The sequence below is a fragment of the Balaenoptera physalus genome (genome assembly GCF_965194825.1).
Source record: "Balaenoptera physalus genome assembly, chromosome: 8".
NCBI lineage: Eukaryota > Metazoa > Chordata > Mammalia > Artiodactyla > Balaenopteridae > Balaenoptera > Balaenoptera physalus.
Genome location: NC_138887.1, coordinates 79,328,149 through 79,346,578, shown reverse-complemented (window position 1 = coordinate 79,346,578; position 18,430 = coordinate 79,328,149). Strand labels below are relative to the sequence as shown.

At 41.7% G+C, this 18,430-nt stretch overlaps 1 protein-coding gene across 7 annotated transcripts in view; it reads left to right on the top strand.

The window, feature by feature from the left end:
* Positions 1-1,482: 1,482 nt before the first annotated feature.
* Positions 1,483-18,430, top strand: part of PDE1C (phosphodiesterase 1C) — a 599,843-nt gene continuing 582,895 nt past the window's right edge. For 6 of the 7 annotated variants that reach the window (XM_082471770.1, XM_082471767.1, XM_082471773.1 and 3 more), the window contains exon 1: positions 1,483-1,798. In XM_082471770.1, coding sequence (XP_082327896.1) covers positions 1,489-1,798 — 310 coding nt within the window. In that variant the 5' untranslated portion in view covers positions 1,483-1,488. The remainder of the gene's footprint in view (positions 1,799-18,430) is intronic. The other variant, XM_082471771.1, reaches the window with a different exon arrangement.

Genomic DNA, 18,430 nt, shown 5'->3' with positions numbered 1-18,430 from the left:
TGGCATGGGGATCATGGTGTGCATTTGCCTCCATGTAATGTTAGCTCAGGGCCTAGGACTTCAGCTTCTGCCCACTTCACAGGAAACAGTGCCAAGCACAGAGAGCTGTGTTGGCCCTGCAGCTGTCCCACTTCAGTTAATCCTCTGGTTTAAATGCCCGTTGAGCATTCTAAAACCTTTTTTCCTCTTCCTCCTACCTTGGGGTTTGTCGATCTGGAAGCCACCTCTGTGATAGTACTACTTCCCGCATACTTATTTGTATGCCATTTCACAGATGACAGTGCCAAGAGTCATATCAGTGCTGGGCCTTGAGGGAGGAGGGGAGGTTGGATCCCAGGCCAGCTGAGGAATCCCTGATAAAGTCACTCTTCCTTCACACATTCCAACCTCATAGGCTGTGTATTTCACAATTGTCTTGCTTCATAATTCAATGCCTGAAACCTTCAGGATGGGGAGCAGGGAGGATAGGAGACTGGGTTTAGAAAAGAGGAGTCCCAGACACAAGATCCAACTCCATTGCTACTAACTAACTGGCTATGACCTTGGGCAAGACCTAATACCTCTCTGGGCAACAGGGTTTTAGCTGGAACTTAATCCCAGGCTGCTCTTCCTGCTTCTGGTTCCACATTAGGTGTCACCACCTTCTTATTGCAGTCAGAGAAGGGGTGGGGCCAGCAGGGCAGGCCCATTAATAGGGTCCCTGGCTGCTATGGCTTCCCTTCATGGGAGCCCCCAGGGCTGCTTTCCTGAGGAGTACTAGCAGAGTTGCCTCCCCTTGCACCTTGGCTGCCCTCTCTGGCCTCAATCCCCCATGGGAAGGGTGGGCATCTTCTTGGTCCCCACAAGGGGGAGGCACCCAGGATGAGGGGCACTGGAGGACGTACGCTGGGGAAGGGGATCGCCGAGCCTTCCTCAGGGACGGCCAGGAGCCCAGTCGGGCTCAGCGGGAAGGCACAGCCTGGAAGAGTAGTGATATTGGCCCTAAGAAGAGTAATTGAGAAGAATGTAGGCTCCTCCTCTGCCCTCGCTCAGCCCTCCATCCTCTCGGGGGACAGAGGCGGCCCAGATGTGTCAGAAGGAGCAGGAAGGACGTGCCAGTCCTTCGGCCCCAGGTGAACAAAGTGCAGAAAGTAGAGAAAAAAACGGTATCCCTCACTTAATGCTACGCCGCTTCCCCCCACAATCCCCAGTAAAACCTCTGGACAATCTCTGCGCACTGACCCCTCCAAGTGTCCTCATCCACCCCGGATTATCGGACGGGCGCGGACACCGCCCGGGTTTTCCTCAGTCCCCGGCGTGGGCGCGCAGCCCTCCCTGCAGCCTTCTCCTCCTCCGCCGCCGAGGAGGGGCTGCAACCCGCGGAGGCATAGGAGGAGCACAGGCTGGGGGCGCTCCGGCGCGAGGAGAGAGTGAACCTTTGGCAGGCGAGGGGTGTGGGTCCCACCGGGAGCCTTGGCCGCTCCGCTGGGCCCAGCCCGGCCCTCCGAGATGGGCTCCGTCTCCTCGGCGCTGGCGCGGTCCCGCAGCGCCTCGGTGCAGTTGGGCTGGTCGCCGCCGCAGCCCGAGGCGCCACCGGCTGCTCCCGCTGCTCGCAGAGACCCTGTCGCGCTCCCCAAGACCCGGAGGCTTGGACCAGGGCGTGGAGAGGCCGCCCTCCGGCCCGCAGCCGGGGAGGCACAGCGGGCCGCGCCGAGCTCGGAAGGGCGCGAGAAGTTAGAGAGTTCGGAACTGTCCCCGGTGCTGAAGCGTGCGGCAAGTATGTCCCGGCCCCATGTGTCCGGAAGCCCCCGCGCCGCGGGTAAGTCTCCTTCTCTTGCGTAAGGATCGCGGGGAGCTGCTCCGTGGAGACCTATGGGGGCCCTCTTTACCGTCAGGGGGAGACATGAAGGCTCTGTCTCCCAACAGGATTTCGGTTTTCTTGTCCTCTTGCCCATAACTTGCCCATAACCTCTTGCCCATAAAACTTGCCCATTAACTTTCACAGGTTAAGACTCATTTCTGACTCATGTCAATAAGGCGTTATTTCATAAGGATCATCTTTCACAGGGGTTTAAACAGAAGCTGGCAAGGCAGTTTACACCCTAAGGATCCCTTTCCCCGTCTTTGTACTGGTGTCGGCACCATGGGGAGACGTCTTCCTTGTTGTCTTGGAAAGACAAGGATAAAGGAGGTGCACCTTTCTCCCAGGGGAAGTGGGAAAAGGGCAGGAGATTCCAGCTTGTCCAAGACTTATCCATGTGTGAAGAAGGAAACCAGTATTTGAGCTAGTCTCTTCTGAAGGGACTTGGGGGTTGTGTGGCTGGGGAGGACATTTTAAGGGTAGGCAGCAAGGGAGAAGTGAAAAGAGCACATGAGATTTGGAGTCGGTGGTGGGTCTGAGTCTCCATCTCCTGCTTTCATTGTGGTCTTGGGCAGGATACCCTCCTTGTGCCTCAGTGTTATCATCTCTGACATAGGGATGATAATAATACATTTCTCACTAGGTAGCTGGAAAATCTAACCAGACACAGTGCATGCAGTAGTACTTTGAAACTGTCAAGTGCTGTGCAAATACTGAGTATGATGCCTGAACCAGATCTCTAAAACTCTTCAGCTGAAACTGAAGGGGATTGTGAAACGTTTCAATTTTTAGTTTGAGATATTCAAAGGTCCATTTCATAGGGTAAGTCCTGTTTTGTGTAAATGGGAGGAAAATTTCTCAGTTGGTACATGTAATTAAAAAAATCGCACTAGAAAAGTTACCAAATACATCAGCTGGGCTTTTGGTCTCATACATAAATCCCCACTTCATCCCAGGCAAGGTTGTGATGCTCATTGCTATTGTCTGTTGAGTGTTCAAGAAGGATTCAGTAGATTCAGTGGGCAATATTAGTTCCCCTGAAGAGAAAGATGAGGTTAGTGGAGAGGGGGATTGGCTCACACTCTGACTCATGAGAGGTCAGTATACGTGTAACCTTATTCCCTTGAGAATTTCCTTTAAAAAAAAAAAATAGTGTGAGTTTATCTATTAGCTTTTATTTGTTCTCATTTCACTCAAACAGCGTTTTAAAACAAAAATTAAAAGAAGATACATGTACATTATGCTTGCAAGGGGGGATTTATCATTATAAAATGTTAGTTTTTTTGCATTCATAAGATATCTTGTGGTGTTAATGGAAAGAGAACCAGATTTGGAGTCAGGATATCTGGGTCCTGCTAAGGTCTGCATCCTAGGCTAGGAGACCTATATTTTCTAAGCCTGTACTATCAGCTCTTTTAAAATGAGTACAAATAGAGTTGTGCCGTCTCCTATGCCATGAAGCTGAAAGGAAATTATGGAGATAAAATTGGTTTGTGAACCAGAAGTACTATACAAGTGTAATGCATTATTAAAGTATCTGGAGACTTAATATTTTCTAATGTGTAGGATGGAAATTTCATTTTTATATAATCTTATCATAGTTACATTGGATGAAACATGGACTTTGTTTATGAAACAATTCAATACTAGATTGTGTGTGTGTGATATCAGTTGAATTACAAATATATATATGTCTGTGGAAGAATATTACCATATTCTTTCCTCATGCTTTTGATGATGTGGACAGAAGAGTTGTATATTGCAGTTAATTCACACATTTGTAATTCCTGAAAACTAATTTCTAGGAATTTGCATTGAATTAATTTCTGCTCTGGATTTGATGAATACACCTTGGGAATACTTTTAACTTTAACTTTTTGATTGTACGAGAATTCCTTTTTTCCATTCCCTCCATTTTATTTCATAAAGAATATCTCAAATTAAAGATAACAGAGTTTTATGTCACCTAGGATACACAAAGTTATTCAATTGCTATATTTTGCTCTTAAAAAAAAAAAGAATGGTATTTGAGCTTGAATCTTTGAAGTGTGGTGGGTTTAGATAGTTGGAATTGCAGATGAGGCTCAGTTTTATCATCTTTAAAAGTGAGGTGAGTTGCCCTTACCTGTGAATCTGGGTGGCCCTTTGTTGGACTAGATTGGATTTCTCCAGATATCGGGTTGAATAGCACAGAACTTGTGAATCTGGGAGAAAAGTAGATATGCTGCAAACTAAAACTTGTACTTTACAAACCAAACTGAATATATACATGTGTGCTATGTGCCAGATGTTATTTTATGAGATGGTCGGATGGGTCCTTTAATTATCATTTTACAGATGAAGATATCAAGGCACAGAGAGGTTAAGTAACTGGTCACACAGCTAGTAAATGACAGCCAGAATTTAAACCTTGGTAGTCTAGTTCTGGAATTATATTCTTATCTACTTCTCTATACTACTTGTCTTAAGTGCTATGGGTTTATTTCCCATTTTCTAGTCCTTTACTTTACTAGTATTTAGTAACATCCTTTGAAAGCTTTGTCTTGTCTGAGCTATACTCAGGGGAACCAAGGGAAAGTACGTTGGTCCTGGGAGGGAGATGTCAGAGTATTAAGGAAGAAACAGGTACCTTGGATGTTATTGTGGTGGTAATTAAAGTGAAAAAACTTTAAGCGGAAAGACTCTGCGCAGAGTCAGGGCAGTAAGGCCAGCTGTTTCTCCTCATCTTCATTAAAGGCGTTGAGCCTCTGAGATTTATTTTACTACGGATGGTGATAGTTCCCTACGCCTCTCTCATGATACTATTGTGAAGGTAAGGTATCAAAACCCAAGTGGGGACCTGGCTTATATTAAGCATGGGTGTTTTGTATGTTTGTATTTTAGAGCTTTGCGGCCCTGCTCACTGGTAGAAAGTAAGGATCAGGTTGATACATTTTCAATAAAAAGGTATCTCAGAATAAACCAATAACCAGATAAACAAAAAACCTTCCACAGCTACCTGTCTGTTGTGTAATAATCAGCAGTAGATTATCTGAGGCTCCTAGCTTTTGTCAGAAATTCCCCTGTATGGGGAGAGACTTTGACATTATTGATTAAGATGGTTTTTGGTTAATAATCTGTGTATTAAAATTATTGGGGCTTTTTCAATTTTCAGTTGTTATTTCCCCCTGCCTTTTTTTTGTCCTGCTGTTTTAACGTTTGGAAAAGGTGTATCCTACAAGAGGTAGTTTCATACTGCAACCGATATTTGTCAAATGATGGTCTTGGAACATTGTCTTGCTGAATTTTTTTTTTTTTGGCTACGCCTCACAGCTCGTGGGATCTTAGTTCCCCGACCAGGGACCAAACCCGGGCCCTGGCAGTGAAAGCACCGAGTCCTAACCACTGGACCACCAGGGAATTCCCTGTCTTGCTGAATTTTATTTTCTGGTTCTTGGTTTTCATCTAAATCCTCTGTGACTCCTGAAAAGATTACTGCCATTGGGAGGAAAAGTTTTCTTCTGCCCACATAGAATTATAGTCAGGAGCCTGCAAATTAACTGACAGTAGTTTAAGAGGAGAAAAGACAAGGTTTAATTATATTCACCTGAGGGAGTACTTAGTAATGAGTAACTTGCTGAATAGCTAGAGATAAAGGTTTATATACCAACTTGACAAAAAAAGAGAGGCTGTTTAGGCCTTCAATGGGAAAATATGAAAGGTTTTATTGGGCTTTTTGATGCTAATGGACAGCTGAATTTGTGTACTTCCCAGTGCTAAGGGTTAGTCTTTTCCCAATCTGGAAACTCCCTCAGGGTGGGGGTGGTGGTCGAGGGCAGCTGTATTTCCGGGAGGCTCTGCTTAAGTTTAGAAAGTGTTTCTTGCTGTTGCTGCTGATCAGATGTTTTCAGTTTAAAGTAAATGTCATACCACTTTGGTGGGCTATTAATCCCTTTATCACTGTTTGCCTCTAACTTCAGTCCTCTCATATGTTAGGATCAGTGGTTTTCAAATCGTGGTGTTTATCTTAATCACTCGGAGAGCTCATTTCCGAAGCCCAGGCTTGTGGGTATGAGATAGGGCTGGGGGTGTTAATTACTCTAACCAAATTTCCCAGGTGACTCAGTTACCACCAATGTATGTCTCATAGTCACCTGGAGGCTGGCCAGAGCACAGGCTCCTGGGCCCCAACTCCAGAGTTTCTGATGAGTAAGTCTGGCAAGCAGTCTGAGAATTTGCATTCATAACAAGTTCCGAAATGCTGTTGATGCTGCATGCAGGTCAAGGGATCACACTTTGAAAAACACTGGTCAATGCATAGAAACCACCTAGAAGGAACAATACTCTTAGATACATTGTGTTATAGCCATTATTGAATTCTTGATTTGGGATCTTGACAGATCCCCAAAAAGAGACTCTGGATCCTAGGCAGCTTTCATTTGCCCAGTCTCTTTGCTTCACCTGCCCAGCCCCTTAGCAACCACTATTGCTAATTTCTAAAATGACAGGATAATTATGATTCTTTACCAGTGATGCTTTTAATTTGGGATTAAATTTTTTGGAAATTTTTAGCCGAACTAAAAGGACTGATTAATATAAAAATAAAACAAAAGGTTTTATCATTTTTAAAGACCAGAGGCTGGATGGTGATGCCACTAGTGTCTTAATCTTTAACACTCACAGCATCTTCTAAGGTATTTCCCTGTTCCAAGTTAAACAGACACAAATGGCCTTCTAAAAGCTTAGGTTAGTGACAGGCAATACTGATGAGAACGGAGGTGTGATGGGCAAGTGCTGGACCCCTGTGTATTTGGCATTACCTGCAGGAACTGCCCCCACTTCCACACTGTCTTCCCGGTAGGGAGGCCAGCCCGGGTCCCAGTGCCCTATCAAGGCTGAAAATTCTCTGAGTCACTTTCCTTTGATTCTCTTTCCTGGCAGTTACTTGAGTCATTGCTTGCAAAGCCAGTCTCAGCTTAGGGCAGGGTTGAGTAACCTGTTTAGCTCTGAGCCACCAGTGGTGTATTTGCTCCTGTTGGGTGGAGAACTTGGGGAAGGATGCTTCACAGCTGTACAGCACTTTACGGCTTAGAAATCCCCTAGCGAGTCTCTTTATCTTTGATCTTCAGGACAGCTTTCTGTGGTAGGTGAGACACGTGGCCTTATTGCTGGCCTTTAATAAAGAAAGATTTAAATCAACTTTTATTTTTTATTGATGACATGCTTTATCCTAGATCACTTGCGGTTAGACTTTCAGGTGACCCATTGTTAATTCTTCCAGCAAGTGGGTACCAGGAAAATAGGCTCTGGAATCTTAATCCTTGGCTCTGATACATCCTGGCTATAGGAACTTACCTTCTCTGAGCCCATTTCCTTATCTGGGAAATGGAAATGGAAACCGTATTGGTATTGACCACACCTACACAAGGTAATTTATGCAAGGAACTTAGTACATGCCTTGGGACATGATACTCATTTAAATATTAATTACCTTTACAGATAAATAAACAATCAGAGATGTAGACTCTGTACATGTAGATGTACAGATATGGGACTCTCCTCTGGGGTCCCACAGTCCCACTGGCAGAGCTAGCGTAGAGATCTTTTGATTTCTAGTCCGGTTCTCTTTTCACAGTGTCATGGTGATTCTTCTGTGGAAATAAAACAATAACTGTAGTGAGAAAGATAGGACAGAGAAGGATGTAGAACCAGAGAAATACTGGAGACAAAGGGGAAGAAAGCAAGAAAACACAAAGCCTTTGGTGTTAGGGGGCTGGGGCCCTCGATCACCTACTTCTGGGGTAAGGACATAGATCCCACATACATATGTCACCCTTGATGTTACATTGTCTGTAATTTACTCAAACTCTTCAGCCTATGCAGTGGTGCGTGTGTGTGTGTGTGTGTGTGTGTGTGTGCGCGTGCGCGCATGTGTGTGTGTTTCAATCTGCTTTCTAGGGGCAGGTAGTTAACACCCTATTCAGAAATATTCAATAAGAAGTGTATTCCTACATTCTTCATCTATTCCTCCAACTGTTCCAATTATGTAATGCCTAATTGTGTTAAAGATTTTAAAATCAGAATAAAGGTAATTGGGAATAATTTTTCATTGGTCACAATGAGTGATGTTGAAGGTATGCCAGGGAACTTCTGCCCTTGCATGAGCGAGGAGTAAGAATCTGACGAGTCCAGTGCGCTATACCTGCCTGAGTGACATCCTAATCCTACGTCTCTGATTTGGGTGGGAGACAAAGGCTGAGGCTAGCTGATTAAGTTGTGCATATTGCTTATAATAACTGTTTTAAAAAACAGTTGGCCACATCAAAACAGCCACGTCAAAAAGAAAAAAAACAAAGACAAAAACCAAAAACAAGACAACAATGTCAAAATGGACATCAAAATGTCCCTTTGTTTCTAATGCACAGGTGTGGTGTGTTTCTTCGTAGAGAGTAACCACTTGGCCAAATCCCTCCAAGGTTATATTTTGAGTTTCCTAGTGGAGCGGGGCAGGGGATGTCTCCACCTCTCTTTCCCTTCCAGACCACACACTGAGGGCAGGGATTTCCCAGAGGCCCTTCTCACCCCTGCCCCTGAATAAATATCTAGGTCATTCCCAAGCACACTCTGAGCCTCTGCATCCCAGAGGGAGGGAGAGAGGATGGCAGGAGGGTTCTGGGAAGATCCTGTGATCTTAGATTAAGATTCTCAATGTGTCCTGTCAGCTCGGCTCAGACCCCTATTTACATATCAGCACCCATCAGCCCTGAGCGCCCTGACCCACTCCAAGCCTCCAGTGGCAGGTACATCGCGTCTCATCACACCTGAAGGCTGCAGGGGTGGTGAGGGGGTCCCACGCAGCATGCAGCCCCTCTGCACTGCTGAGGGAGGGACGGAGGAAAGCTCTCAGCCCTCCGCCCACTGCCCTGGCTTTTCAGAATTCTGAGGTCCCTTCCCTAAGAACCAGCCCCTGCCCAACTCAGGGGAAAACTCTGCTGCAGGGATTTTCACTCACCGTGTGGCCTTGGCAATGACTAGCCTGTAGGCCAGCCAGCAAGAGTTTTTGCTTTTTCTGCCCTGTCACTTTTTCCACAGCCATACTAATTGTGGCCTCCCCAGGGAGAAGGAAAGGAGGCATGTGCTGTCTGCTCCAGCCCTCTCCAGCTTCCAGCCTTTTGCTTTGTTATTATGTCCTGAGATTTGGGCTCCACTGGGTTGGGAAAGGGAGAGAGGATGAGAGTGCCAGGTAAGTAGGGGCCCCAGATCACTGCCTGCACCCCACGTCGCTTTTCAAGCTGTCTCATAATGAAATGACCCCCAATACAAGGTGAGTTCTCTTTTTCCCCTTTGAGAAGATTCCTCAAAAAAATGTTTTAAAATGGCATACTTGAACATACAGACTTCGAGGGGACTAGAAAAAAAATCACATGTATTTTTAATATTTATTTTACTTTGTTATACCTATTTAAAAATCTCAAGAGGCAGAAAATACATTAGTTTAAAATATTCCTTTTTCCACTCTTACATTTCATAAAACACTTTTTTTTTTTTTTGGTTTTCCCGAGACCTGATTTATTCAATAACTTAACAGATATCTGCATGTTCGTTATGTGCCCAAAACACTTTTATTTGCTCTTCTTACGTGCCTTTTTATCACTAGTATTATTGTTTTTACTGAAGTCATTTTGGGGTCATCTGACAGTTTTGCAGAGCACATCATCTTCACCTGTGTCTAAGCTGTCTGTATGACAGCACTTTTGGAATCTGTGAGTAATGCTGTCCTGGAACTTTTACAAGGCATGGACTGACCGAGGTTTAGCTTTCAGACATTCAGATTCACTTCTCCTCCTCCTTTCGTGAAGTCTGACCTCTAACCTGCTAGAAAGGAGAGACTTGAGAGCTCAAGTTTCAGTGAGCCCTTCTTTCCTGAGGGCTAACTCGACGTGAGTGCGTGCGCGCGCACAGACACACACACAGACACACGCACACAATCCTTGCTCGTCATTTGGGCATACGTGGCATTAATGAATCTTCATAGCTGGAAGGGACCAAGGAGATCATCTGGTAGCAGATAGTACCAACTTCTTTTAGTATTTTAGTATGAGTTGAAAATGGCTTTATTGTTGTTATAAAAATAATACAAACTTGTTGCAAAAATGTCAAAAAATGTAGAATAGTGCAAAGAATAAAGCAGTAACAAACTATCAGCCAAAGATAACCACTGTTAACATTTTGGTGAACATCCTTCCAAGTATCTCTTTAGGCGTGTGCGCACGCACACACACACACACATTTTACATAAATGATATCATTTTATACATGCTATTTTATAATGCTTTCCACTCAATAGTATTTTGTGAGCATTATTCATATCAATATAAACATCATTGTTTTTAAAGGGTGCTCTTCTGTGTATATGGTATAATTTACTTCTCACTCTCCAATTGATGGATTTTGGGGTTGTGTCCGGTTTTTTTAAAAATAAATTTATTTATTTATTTATTTATTTTTGGCTGCATTGGGTCTTCCTTGCTGTGCACGGGCTTTCTCTAATTGCAGCGAGTGGGGGCTACTCTTCTTTGCGTTGCGCGGGCTTCTCATTGCGGTGGCTTCTCTTGTCGCGGAGCACGGGCTCTAGGTGTGTGGGCTTCAGTAGTTGTGGTATGCGGGCTCTAGAGCGCAGGCTCAGTAGTTGTGGTGCACGGGCTTAGTTGCTCCACGGCATGTGGTATCTTCCTGGACCAGGGCTCGAACCTGTGTCCCCTACATTGGCAGGCGGATTCTTAACCTCTGCGCCACCAGGGAAGTCTCTCCAGTTTTTTTTTCTTTTTTTTTTCTTTTTTATCAATTTTATACACATCAGTGTATACATGGCAATCCCAATCCCCCAATTCATCACACCAGCACCACCACCCCCGCTGCTTTCCCCCCTTGGTGCCCATACGTTTGTTCTCTACATCTGTGTCTCAATTTCTGCTCTGCAAACCGGTTCATCTGTACCATTTTTCTAGGTTCCACATATATGCATTAATATACCATATTTGTTTTTCTCTTTCTGACTTACTTCACTCTGTATGACAGTCTCTAGATCCATCCATGTCTCAACAAATGACCCAATTTCATTCTTTTTTATGGCTGAGTAATATTCCATTGTAAATATGTTCCACAACTTCTTTATCCATTTGTCTGTCGATGGGCATTTAGGTTGCTTCCATGACCTGGCTATTGTAAATAGTGCTGCAGTGAACATTGGGGTGCATGTGTCTTTTTGAATTATGGTTTTCTCTGGATATATGCCCAGGAGTGGGATTGCTGGGTCATATGGTAATTCTATTTTTACTTTTTTAAGGAACCTCCATACTGTTCTCCATAGTGGCTGTATCAATTTACATTCCCACCAACAGTGCAGGAGGGTTCCCTTTTCTCCACACCCTCTCCAGCATTTGTTGTTTGTAGATTTTCTGATGATGCCCATTCTAACTGGTGTGAACTGATACCTCATTGTAGTTTTAATTTGTATTTCTCTAATAATTAGTGATGCTGAGCAGCTTTTCATGTGCTTCTCGGCCATCTGTATGTCTTCTTTGGAGAAATGTCTATTTAGGTCTTCTGCCCATTTTTGGATTGGGTTGTTTGTTTTTTTTAATATTGAGCTTCATGAGCTGTTTATATATTTTGGAGATTAATCCTTTGTCCACTGATTTGTTTGCAAATATTTTCTCCCATTCTGAGGGTTGTCTTTTCGTCTTGTTTATGGTTTCCTTTGCTGTGCAAAAGCTTTTAAGTTTCATTAGGTCCCATTTATTTATTTTTGTTTTTATTTCCATTACTCTAGGAGGTGGATCAAAAAAGATCTTGCTGTGATTTATGTCCAAGAGTGTTCTTCCTATGTTTTCCTCTAAGAGTTTTATAGTGTCGGGTCTTACATTTAGGTCTCAAATCCATTTTGAGTTTATTTTTGTGTATGGTGTTAGGGAGTGTTCTAATTTCATTCTTTTACATGTAGCTGTCCAGTTTTCCCAGCACCACTTATTGAAGAGACTGTCTTTTCTCCATTGAATATCCTTGCCTCCTTTGTCATAGATTAGTTGACTATAGCTGCATGGATTTATCTCTGGGCTTTCTATCCTGTTCCATTGATCTGTATTTCTGTTTCTGTGCCAGTACCATATTGTCTTGATTACTGTAGCTTTGTAGTACAGTCTGAAGTCAGGGAGTCTGATTCCTCCAGCTCCGTTTTTATCCCTCAAGACTGCTTTGGCTATTCGGGGTCTGTTGTGTCTCCATTACAAATTTTAAGATTTCTTGTTCTAGTTCCGTAAAAAATACCATTGATAATTTGATAGGGATTGCATTGAATCTGTAGATTGCTTTGGGTAGTATAGTCATTTTCACAGTATTGATTCTTCCAATCCAAGAACATGGTATATCTCTCCATCTGTTTGTATCATCTTTAATTTTTTTCATCAGTGTCTTATAGTTTTTTGCATACAGGTGTCTCCCTAGGTATTTTATTCTTTTTGTTGCAGTAGTAAATGGGAGTGTTTCCTTATTTCTCTTTCAGATTTTTCATCAATAGTGTATAGGACTGCAAGAGATTTCTGTGCATTAATTTTGTATCCTGCAACTTTACCAAATTCATTGATTAGCTCTAGTAGTTTTCTGGTGACATCTTTAGGATTCTCTATGTATAGTATCATGTCATCTGCAAACAGTGACAGTTTTACTTCTTCTTTTCCAATTTGGATTCGTTTTATTTCTTTTTCTTCTCTGATTGCCATGGCTAGGACTTCCAAAACTATGTTGAATAATAGTGGCAAGAGTAAACATCCTTGTCTTGTTCCTGATCTTAGAGGAAATGCTTTCAGTTTTTCACCATTGAGAATGATGTTTGCTGTGGGTTTGTCGTATATGGCCTTTATTATGTTGAGGTAGGTTCCCTCTATGCCCACTTTCTGGAGAGTTTTTATCATAAATGGGTGTTGAATTTTGTCAAAAGCTTTTTCTGCATCTATTGAGATGATCATATAGTTTTCCTTCTTCAGTTTGTTAATATGGTCTATCACATTGATTGATTTGCATATATTGAAGAATCCTTGCATCCCTGGGATAAATCTCACTTGATCATGGTGTATGATCCTTTTAATGTGTTGTTGGATTCTGTTTGCTAGTATTTTGTTGAGGATTTTTGCATCTATATTCATCAGTGATATTGGTCTGTAATTTTCTTTTTTTGTACTATCTTTGTCTGGTTTTGGTATCAGGGTGATGGTGGCCTCATAGAATGAGTTTGGGAGTGTTCCTTCCTCTGCAATTTTTGGAAGAGTTTGAGAAGGATGGGTGTTAGCTCTTCTCTAAATGTTTGATAGAATTCACCTGTGAAGCCATCTGGTCCTGGACTTGTGTTAGTTGGAAGATTTTTAATCACAGTTTCAATTTCATTACTTGTGATTGGTCTGTTCATATTTTCTATTTCTTCCTGGTTCAGTCTTGGAAGGTTATACCTTTCTAAGAATTTGTCCATTTCTTCCAGGTTGTCCATTTTATTGGCATAGAGTTGCTTGTAGTAGTCTCTTAGGATGCTTTGTATTTCTGCGGTGTCGTAACTTCTCCTTTTTCATTTCTAATTTTATTGATTTGAGTCCTCTCCCTCTTTTTCTTGATGAGTCTGGCTAATGGTTTATCAATTTTGTTTATCTTCTCAAAGAACCATCTTTTAGTTTTATTGATCTTTGCTATTGTTTTCTTTGTTTCTATTTCGTTTATTTCTGCTCTGATCTTTATGATTTCTTTCCTTCTGCTAACTGGGTTTTGTTTGTTCTTCTTTCTCTGCTTCCTTTAGGTGTAATGTTAGCTTGTTTATTTGAGTTGTTTCTTGTTTCTTGAGGTAGGCTTGTATTGCTATAAACTTCCCTCTTAGAACTGCTTTTGCTGCATCCCATAGGTTTTGGATCGTCGTGTTTTCATTGTCATTTGTCTCTAGGTATTTTCTGATTTCCTCTTTAATTCTTCAGTGATCTCTTGGTTATTTAGTAACGTATTGTTTAGCCTCCATGTGTTTGTGTTTTTTATGCTTTTTTCCCTGTAATTCATTTCTAATCTCATAGCATTGTGGTGAGAAAAGATTGCTTGATATGATTTCAATTTTCTTAAATTTACCGAGGCTTGATTTGTGAGCCAAGATGTGATCTATCCTGGAGAATGTTCCGTGTGCACTTGAGAAGAAAGTGTAATCTGCTGTTTTTGGATGGAATGTCCTATAAATATCAATTAAATCTATCTGGTCTGTTGTGTCATTTAAAGCTTCTGTTTCCTTATTTATTTTCATTTTGTATGATCTGTCCATTGGTGTAAGTGAGGTGTTAAAGTCCCCCACTATTATTGTGTTACTGTCGATTTCCTCTTTTATAGCTGTTAGCAGTTGCCTTATGTATTGAGGTGCTCCTATGTTGGGTGCATATATATTTATAATTGTTATATCTTCTTCTTGGATTGATCCCTTGATCATTATGTAGTGTCCTTCCTTGTCTCTTGTAACATTCTTTATTTTAAAGTCTATTTTATCTGATATGAGTATTGCTACACCAGCTTTCTTTTGATTTCCATTTGCATGGAATATCTTTTTCCATCTCCTCACTTTCAGTCTGTATGTGTCCCTAAGTCTGAAGTGGGTCTCTTGTAGACATCATATATATGGGTCTTGTTTTTGTATCCATTCAGCGAGCCTTTGTCTTTTGGTTGAGACATTTAATCCGTTCACATTTAAGGTAATTATCGATATGTATGTTCCTATGACCATTTTCTTAACTGTTTTGGGTTTGTTTCTGTAGGTCCCTTTCTTCTCTTGTGTTTCCCACTTAGAGAAGTTCCTTTAGCATTTGTTGTAGAGCTGGTTTCATGGTGCTGAATTGTCTTAGCTTTTGCTTGTCTGTAAAGCTTTTGATTTCTCCATCGAATCTGAATGAGATCCTTGCCAGGTAGAGTAATCTTGGTTGTAGGTTCTTCCTTTTCATCACTTTAAATATGTCATGCCACTCCCTTCTGGCTTGTAGAGTTTCTTCTGAGAAATCAGCTGTTAACCTTATGGGAGTTCCCTTGTATGTGATTTGTCATTTTTCCCTTGCAGCTTTCAATAATTTTTCTTTGTCTTTAATTTTTGCCAATTTGATTACTGTGTGTCTTGGCGTGTTTCTCCTTGGGTTTCTCCTGTATGGGACTCTCTGCGCTTCCTGGACTTGGGTGGCTATTTCCTTTCCCATGTTAGGGAAGTTTTCGACTATAATCTCTTCAAATATTTTCTCGGGTCCTTTCTCTCTCTCTTCTCCTTCTGGGACCCCTATTTTGCGAATGTTATTGCATTTAATGTTGTCCCAGAGGTCTCTTAGGCTGTCTTCATTTCTTTTCATTCTTTTTTCTTTATTCTCTTCCACAGCAGCGAATTCCACCATTCTGTCTTCCAGGTCACTTATGCGTTCTTCTGCCTCAGTTATTCTGCTATTGATTCCTTCTAGTGTAGTTTTCATTTCAGTTATTGTATTGTTCATCTCTGATTGTTTGTTCTTTAATTCTGCTACGTCTTTGTTAATCATTTCTTGCATCTTCTCGATCTTTGCCTCCATTCTTTTTCCGAGGTCCTGGATCATCTTCACTATCATTATTCTGAATTCTTTTTCTGGAAGGTTGCCTATCTCCACTTCATTTAGTTGTTTTTCTGGGGTTTTATGTTGTTCCTTCATCTGGTACATAGCCCTCTGCCTTTTCATCTTGTCTATCTTTCTGTGAATGTGGTTTTTGTTCCACAGGCTGCAGGATTGTAGTTCTTCTTGCTTCTGCTCAGGAAGCTCCTTGACATCAGTCTTGGCAATGATTTTTTTTGGATTTGACATCAAAAGCACAAGCAACTTTTTGTTTCTTTTCCTTTGTGCTTCGTCTAGTTTCACTTGCTCATGGGGGACCACGTTCAGAGGCCTCGCATGCGGTGCTTCAGATCGTGAAAAGGCAGCACCAGCACTTAAAGATGGCGGCGGTGGGCTGCCTGTGGAGCCAGTTTTCTTTATTAGAGACAATTCTGTGATAAACATCTCTGGTTTCTGAGTCATAGTTATAAAGATAAAGGCCTTCTCATCTTATCCAAGGTTATAAAGGAATTCTCCCATATTTTTCCTAGTTTTATTTTTACTTTAAAAAATTATTTTTGTTATTTTGGTAAAATATGCACAACATAAAATTCACCATTTTAATAATTTTAAAGTGTACAGTTTAGTGAGTGGCATTAAGTGCATTCACATTGTTGTTCAACCATCACCACTATCCATCCAAAGAACTTTTTTCATCTTGTCAAACTGAAACTCTGTTCCCATTGAGAAATACCTCCCTATTACCACCCTTGCCATCCCCTGGCAACCACTATTCCACTTTCTACATTCACATTCATCTCTCTTCCCCTTTTTGTGAAGCCTGAGTTTTAATCTGCTGGAAAGGAGAGACTTCAGAAGTCAAGTCTCTACAAAGTGACTATATTACCATATGTAAGTGGAATCACGTGGTGTTTGTCCTTTTGTGACTGGCTTATTTCACTTAGTATAATATCTTCGAGGTTCATCCATGTTGTATCAGTGTCAGAATTTTTTCTTCTAGTATTTTTTTTAAAAAACCTTTTATTAAAAATTTAAAACATAGAGCAAAGTTGAAAGAATTTTATAGGAAACACTCCTATACCCAACATCTAGATACTACCATTAACATTTTACTATACTTGCTTTATCATGTATCTATCTATCTGTCCCTCTATTCATCCCTTCATTTATCTTATTTTTTTATTTTTTATTTTTTAAAATTATTTATTTATTTATTTATTTTTGGCTGTATTGGGTCTTCGTTTCCGTGCGAGGGCTTTTCTTTCTAGTTGCGGCAAGCGGGGGCCACTCTTCATCGCGGTGCGCGGGCCTCTCACTATTGCGGCCTCTCTTGTTGCAGAGCACAGGCTCCAGACGTGCAGGCTCAGTTGTTGTGGCTCACGGGCCTAGTTGCTCCGCCGCATGTGGGATTTTCCCAGACCAGGGCTTGAACCCGTGTCCCCTGCATTGGCAGGCAGATTCTCAACCACTGCGTCACCAAGGAAGCCCCATTTATCTTACTTTTGCATTTAAAATTAAATTGCAGATATCAGTACACTCCTTCCTAAGTAAATCCACATGCATACCACTAACTAGAGTTTGATATTTGTTGACCCTTTTTTTGTTTTGATGTAAAATCTACATATGACAAAATATGAAAATATTAACAGTATGTTTGCTGAGTTTTGAGAAACACATACACTCATGTAACCTAAACCTGTATCAAGATACAGACGCTTACCATCATCCCAGAAAGTTCCCTTATGCCCCTTTCCAGTCTCCACCCCATTCCCACCCACAGATTCACTCTTCTGACTCACTGTTCTGACTTTTCCCCACTCTACATTCATTTTTACCTCTTCTAGAATGTCCTATAAGTGGAATATCATACAGCACAAATTATTTTATGTAAACCTTCTATCATTCCACATGTTTTTGAGATTCATCTCTGTTGATGGGTGTATCAACAATTCATTTCTTTAGCTGAGTAGTATTCCATTGTATGACTATACTACACTTATGATTTTATTTTGTTTCAATTTAATTACATTTGGAGTTTAACCTGGTGTACCATGTCAGGTAAGGGTTTATCCTAATATTTTTCCAGATGGCTCTCCATTTATCTCAATGGTATTTATTAAAATGTCCATTGATTTGAGAGGCTAACTTTATTATACACTAACTTCCTATATACGTTTGAGTCTATTTCTGGATTGTCTATTCCATTTCATTGTCTATTTATCAGTCAAGTTCCTGGAAGGAAACAGAATTCCACTCACATGGTTCAAATGAAGGGACTTTAATGGAAGTGTGGTCAAGGTTCAAGGAACCTGCAAGGGATGATAAAGCATCCAGAGACTAGCAGTGGTGGAAAGCCATTGCACTCCTAGGCCTGAAGGAGAAGGAAGCACAGAGAGTGTTATCAGGGTCCTGTGAGAGCTATGCAGGAGGGAGCACCCAGTAGTATGGAGGGAGCAGAGCCATTGCCTGAAAAGCAGTGAGGGATCAGGGGGGAAACACCCTGACCTTTCTACTCTCACCCTCTGATATCCAGCCAGGACCTCCTCTTGACTGAACCCACAGGAAACCAGAGGGCAAAGGTCCACTGATGCATGGGCAAAACCGGGGAGGGGCAGAGAAGGCAGAAAATGAAGTGTGGGTAATGGCCAGTGGAGGAAGAGCAGGAAAGTCCACCTGTCTCTTCTGTGCCAGAACCACACTATTCTAATTATTGAGGCTTTAGTAAGAGTAGTGCCTGCTCATTGCTTTCCTTCCTCAGAGATTTTCTGGCTGTTTAAATTTCCATGTGAATATTAGAATCAATTTGTCTAGTTAAAAATGAAATAGAGATAAAACTCAATTTGTTGATATTTTTGTTTGGATTAAGAAATTTGTGTATTAGCCTAGGAGGAAATTGACATCTCGATGATGCTGAATTGTCCTTTCTACGAACATGTCTTTACATTTATTCAAATGTTTCATATATATATATACACAC